The sequence below is a fragment of the Triticum aestivum genome, chromosome 6D (genome assembly GCF_018294505.1).
Source record: "Triticum aestivum cultivar Chinese Spring chromosome 6D, IWGSC CS RefSeq v2.1, whole genome shotgun sequence".
NCBI classification, from domain to species: Eukaryota; Viridiplantae; Streptophyta; class Magnoliopsida; order Poales; family Poaceae; genus Triticum; species Triticum aestivum.
This window is the reverse complement of record NC_057811.1, coordinates 57,673,432-57,679,726: the sequence shown is the minus strand read 5'-3', so window position 1 is coordinate 57,679,726 and position 6,295 is coordinate 57,673,432. Positions and strand designations below refer to the sequence as shown.

General features: G+C 49.9%; 1 protein-coding gene across 1 annotated transcript; it reads left to right on the top strand.

Annotated features, from left to right (window-relative positions):
• Positions 1-626: 626 nt before the first annotated feature.
• On the top strand, positions 627-1,352 carry LOC123141067 (protein RESPONSE TO LOW SULFUR 1). Its single transcript, XM_044560302.1, has one exon. The coding sequence runs from the start codon at positions 750-752 to the stop codon at positions 1,074-1,076; it is 327 nt and encodes a 108-aa protein (XP_044416237.1). The 5' UTR covers positions 627-749; the 3' UTR covers positions 1,077-1,352.
• Positions 1,353-6,295: the final 4,943 nt, after the last annotated feature.

The following is a 6,295-nucleotide window of genomic DNA, read 5'->3' as shown; positions in this document are numbered from 1 at the left end:
ATCTCATGCGAAAGTCCAAAATCCGGCTACACCTTCACAAATGTGATTTCATCGTGAAAATTTGCATGAGTGTAGAAAAACAACAATGTATCCTAAAAGTAAATCAGATGTATTTTTGAAATCTTTTATCACCTTCGTCCTAAATTAGTTGTCAATGTTTCGTATCTGGACAAATTTAAAACAAACAATCCAGGACGAAGGACGTACTACTCCCTCGTACTACTCTTTCTGTCCCGAATTATTTGTCGCGGAAATGGATGTACATAAACATATTTTCAGTTTTAGATACATCATTTTTTATCAATTTCTTTTGCAAGTAATTCAAAACGGAGTAAGTAATATTTCTTCGGAATTTATTGTTAACTTGAGAGCTCGGGTTCACCGTAGCATTTTCCCTCGATTCGCCTCTTCTTTCGACCAAAGGAAACCCAACGAGTCGCCGAGTCTGGCCGCGTCGACCCGCCTCGTCCACAGCCTTCACCTCAACCCATTTCGTCGATATTTTCGACGAGCCAGAACCACCACCGGTCACGGCTGGCTTACCCGTCGCCGCTTCCCGTCCGCACGTCCAGATACAGCGAACCTGGACGCCTTCCCGGCCCTCACCCCTGCCCATAAATAAACCTTGAGCCCCCAGTCGTCACCCCATCAAAGCAATCCCAGCACCTCCAGCTAATCATAACAGCCGCTCGAGCACTCGATCCGATTCGATCATCTCTCCCGAGCTCCCCGTTCTTCGATCTCCGTCCATGGCGCCGTCCATCTCCATCGCCGCCGCGGCCCCGGCCTCGGGCTGGAAGGGCGGCAGGAAGGCCGGGGCGGCGCCGGCGGAGGGCGAGGCGGAGACGGAGGCGCTGCTGCTGCGGCGCCGGAACGCCGAGCTGGAGCGGGAGGTGGCGCTGCTGCGGGCGGAGCTCGAGGCCGCGCGGCTGCGCGCCGAGGCCGCGGAGGAGGCCGAGGAGCGGCTGTGCGCGCAGCTCGGCGAGGCCGAGTGCGAGGCCCTCGAGCTCGCGCGCGCGTACCAGGGCCGCGTCCAGGAGCTCGCGCGGGGGCTCGCCGCCGCACGCAGCTGCTAGTGTTGCGTGGCACCGGACCCGCTTGGAGGAGGCGGAGAGGCAGGCAGAGCGCGTGGCCGAGCTCGTCGGTGATTCTTTGACGATCGACGAAGAGACGTGTCACGCTGTCGACACACGCGGTGTCGCGGCAGTATGGATTGTTAGACAAATGTACTGTAAAACGAAACGAGGTTAATTAGTTTCTTGTACGAGCAAGATGTCAGTGTTTGTAACTTGTACGACTAAAATTGAATAGCAGGCGCGGAAGTATATATTCGGAAATACTTGTTGAAGAAATAGGTGTATTTAGACGTGTTTTACTTTTATATATATTTATTTTTTACTAGTACAATACCCATGCGTTCCAAATAATCTCACAACCCGAGGGACAATTGTCTCGCTGTAAACGGACACCCTCACAATCCCCTCCTATCAGCACCCGACTCAACAACTTAATCCCTTTTGTCATCACAAAACCTTTTGATTCACAACATAGTAGTTAAGTTGTGTCTTCTTATTGTCGCGCCTCGTCCAAATCCATCAACCATGTCGCCGCAGATTCACTCTGCTCTACCCTGGCCTCCGGAGTAGCCAACCAGATCTAGTCAGGAAATATTGTTGTTTTGAGGCTTAATTATTTGATTTCTTTCATAGCCTGCACATCATCATATACTCCCTCCATCCGAAAATACTTGTCGTGTGAATGGTTGTATGTAGACTTGTTTTAGTTATAGATACATCAATTTTATTCATTTCTAAGATAAGTATTCTTGGACGGAGGAAGTAGTATTTAATGGAATTTTACATATTTGTGGAGAACAACTATACCGGAGGGAAATATCAATTGTCTTGGAATTTTTAAATATCCTTTTCAATAAAGTTCTAGGCGCCCTAGATCCACGGAGCCAAATTGCCGCACTTAGTGACTGATCTGATATTACACATTTGAGGGTGTTTATCAGACCAAATATTTTCCCTTTATTCATGCAAAATAACTCTTATCAAACTACGCATGTACATCACATATATTTATCTCTGGTTAACGAATAACATACTAAAATATGACACCATCAAACCTGTTAGTCCGATAATATTTTCATGAGAGAAACTATCAAGTCACTTCTCACATGTATATTAATGAGTTCCTCGCTGGAAACAAAATACTACAATACTCGCAATTGGGTCAACTGTTAGAGAACAAAGCACGAGCCCTTTCATAGAGTAGAGTGCAAACAAAGCATTTATTATTTCAAATAATGAAAACCAGTCACCTCCATCAATTAAAAAACAGATGATCTCACAAGAAGATATTACACTAAATAACAGATCGAGAAAAGGAAGTAAAGCCTGGTTACAAAGTCGAAGTAGTGCTTCACAAGGCCAACTTCAGACTGGGAAAGATGTGTTTAATTATGCATGACTCCATAGTCATTATACATCAAAATATCGGTGAATGGAATGAACGGTGGCTAGAAAAACAGAGGCCAAATGCCTCCTCTGGAAGCAAAAGATATGCTTCAGGAGAAACACAAATCACAAGAAATCTACTTCTTGTTAGTAGTAGGTGGAGGTAATGTTGCCGAGGATGAGCAACACGTAGCTTGGGGCAGTGGTGGCTGTCGGATTCAGGGCTCCGCAGACCCAAGAAGGTTCGAACTCTGGGGCGTGTGTGAAGATCTCAACCTCTCAACTCTCAAGCGCGTTGCCCTACAGCCTAGCCTCGCCACATACACGCTCGAGCGGGGAAGAAGATGGACATGGGCAGTTTACCTAGGTTCGGGCCACCTTGCGGTGTAAAACCCTACTCCTACTTTGTGGTGGATTGGCCTCACGAGGAGGTTTGAGCATGAACTAGTACAGTGGATGCGCTACCTCGTGAGGGCTCGGGGAGTGAGAATGAGTCGACCTCTTCTTCGGTGGTGGCTAACCTATATTTATAGTGGCCTTGGTCCTCTTCCCTTGAAACTTAGGCGGGAAGGGATTCCACAATAGCCAATTTTGGAAGGGGACAAGTAGTACATCTAATCCCGACGAAAGGTGGTCTTCGCCTGCAAAGCTTCTGGTCGTGACGCAGCTGTGGGCTCGGCGATGACATCCGTCCTGCCGAGCCCGTGTTCTTGGTCTTATATCACCGGAATGGAAACCTTTGGGAGATTCCTCGGGAACCCACACCTGTCCTTGCCTCCTTAGCACCAAAGAGGAAACCGCCTCCTCTGCGCCCGCCTGGCCTTGGTCGTCATGGCTCACGTCATCGCAACCTCGTGAGGCTAGGTACCTGCATAGAAATCTCCGCTCCTCGGGAGGCCGTCCCCTCGGAAGGTCTTGGTGTCGTCCGCCTCGCGAGGCCGGGGCCCTCACGAGGCCGGGGCCCTCGCGAGGGCCTTGTCTTGGTAGTCTTGCAAATGGGTTGTACCAGGCCGTCGAGGGAGCCACGCCGTGTGCCGCAGGCAGGCAACTCTAGGTACCCTGGTTCCCAGAACACCGACAGTAGCCCCCGGGCCCAAGGCGCGCTCGGGATGGCTTCAAGGCGAAGCCAAGGGGCAAGGGCGAAGCGCCGTGGGCCCCAACTGCCTGCGGGCCAGGCCGACGTGTGGCGCTTGGCGGGACGCGTACGCCTCCGCTTCCCCATGTTGCCTCAGCAAGCAGCCTGGTGCATGCAGCGGGGACATCATTACTCAGAACATGGAGGGGCGCTAGTTAGCCTTCTTCCGCCTATAAATGGGCGAGGAGGGCGGAGCCCCCTAGCCCATCTTCGTCTTCTTGCCTCCTCGCCCCGCATTCTTGCAGCAGCGTCCATGGCGCTGATCAGGAGGTTCTCCGTGGCCGAGAAAGGGAGGGGCCGCGGCCGCCCTTGTCGGGTTGCCGCAACGCCTACGGCCGCCCCTCTCCGACGTGAGCACGCGCCACCGGTAGTTCATGCCGGCCCGATCGTCCGCACACAGGGCCCTTCCCACGGGAGTGGTCGCGGGCACTGCGGAGGACGAGGCCACGGAGGGAAGCAAGCAACGATCGTCCGACCACTCCACCCACGGGCCCATGCCGTCGGCACAGCCCGCGAATTCATGATGTGGCTGACGATGCCGCCGTGCACTTGGATCCGGCTCCTGCACACGTTGGCTGAGGAACTGCTGGCGTGGGGACCCGTAGAGCTGTGGCTACAGCACGACAGCTGTTGCGGCCTAGCCGTGCAGGTGGAGGTAGAGGCCGTCCTCTCCGGCGACGTATTCATGACCCGGGGATGGGGACAATCGCCCGTGCCTGCGGCTCGGAGGGGAGGCACGCCCTTCACTATAATTATGACGGGGTGAAAGCACAAGTGCTCCCTGGGTGATTTTGGTAATTAATGTCAACATATCTCTTGTTGGACTAATACTTCTATCTAGTATGTTTCAGATAAGTTCAATAGTGGAGTGGCATGGACAAGAGGATGTGGAACCCCTTCTAGATGCTAAGGACAAAGGATTGGCTCAAGCTCAAAGCTCAGGACTCTACATTTTCTATTTTAGTGATCCAAGATCACATTGAGTCCATAGGAAAGCCAATACTATTAAAAGAGGATGAGGTGTTGCTTAATGGCTTGCTTGCTCAAAGTGCTTAGTGATATGCTCCAAAGCGCTCAACCACTTTCTCATATCCACATATGTCCTAAACCAAAAGTCAAACTCGGCCCCACCGATTTGATCTATCTGGCGCCACCGAGTTCATTTGACATAGCCACTGCCGAAACCCTAATCAATTCGGTCTCACCGATGGGATCTCGGTCTCACCAAGATGGGCTTGCAAACTCTCTGTTGCCTATTGCAATAATTTTGGTCTCACCGAGATATGCAATCGGTCCCACCGAGTTTGCTTGACCAACTCTCTGTTTCGCTTATTACCCAAATCGGTCCCACCGAGTTTGTGTAATTGGTCAAACCGAGATGAGGTTTTACCCTAACCCTAGCACATCGGTCCCACCGAAATGCCTAACGGTCAGATTATGAACTAAATCGGTCTGACTGAGTTTTCTGATTCGGTCCCACCCAGTTTGGTAAATTGTGTGTAACGGTTAGATTTTGTGTGGAGGCTATATATACCCCTCCACCCACTCTTCATTGGTGGAGAAAGCCATCAGAACAAGCCTACACTTCCTACATACATTTTCTAAGAGAGAACCACCTACTCATGTGTTGATACCAAGATATTCCATTCCAACCACATGAATCTTGATCTCTAGCCTTCCCCAAGTTGCTTTCCACTCAAATCATCTTTGCACCAAATCCAAATCTGTGTGAGAGAGTTGAGTGTTGGGGAGACTATCATTTGAAGCACAAGAGCAAGGAGTTCATCATCAACACACCATCTATTACCTTTTGGAGGGTGGTGTCTCCTATATTGGTTAGGTATCACTTGGGAGCCTCCGTCAAGATTGTGGAGTTGAACCAAGGAGTTTGTACGGGCAAGGAGATCGCCTACTTCGTCAAGATCTACCCTAGTGAGGCAAGTCCTTCGTGGGCGATGGCCATGGTGGGATAGACAAGGTTGCTTCTTCGTGGATCCTTCGTGGGTGGAGCCCTCCGTGGACTCGCGCAGCCGTTATCCTTCGTGGGTTGAAGTCTCCATCAACGTGGATGTATGATAGCACCACCTATCGAAACCACGGATAAAAAATCTCCGTGTCTCCAATTGCGTTTGCACACTCCAATCCCATCCCTTTACATTCTTGCAAATTGCATGCTTTACTTTCTGCTGCTCATATACTCTTGTCATGCTTGCTTGATATGTATTGTGAATGTTTAAACTTGTGCTTGAACTCCACCTCAACTTGAAGAATTTAAAAACTGCTACTTTTCTTGCTAAGAGTCTATTCAGCCCCCTCTAGACACCTCTTCTCGATCCTTTCAATTGGTATCAGAGCATTGGTCGCCATTGCTTTGGTTTAATCACCATTGGAGGAAGATGTATGAGTCTACGTTGGGGAGTCTTAGACATAGAGTGCCTATACTTGATGGAGAGTTCTTTCATGAGTGAAAAAATGAGATGCTTGAGATTTTCAATGAATATCATTTGAGCAAGTACATACCACCCCTTGTGCTCGCCTTGTTGACCCCTTGCATCCTACCCTTGATGAATCTATTGACATGATCCGTAATCTTAGAACTATCAATCTTATCACTAGGATTACCTAGAAACTTGATTGCTAACTTGGCTGCTCTTGATTGTGCCTACACCATATGGAGATTTCTTGAGGAAAGATTTCC

What these genes read in the sequence shown, in the direction of transcription:
- LOC123141067 (XM_044560302.1), top strand. Translation starts at nt 750, where the DNA reads ATGGCGCCGTCCATCTCCATCGCCGCCGCGGCCCCGGCCTCGGGCTGG.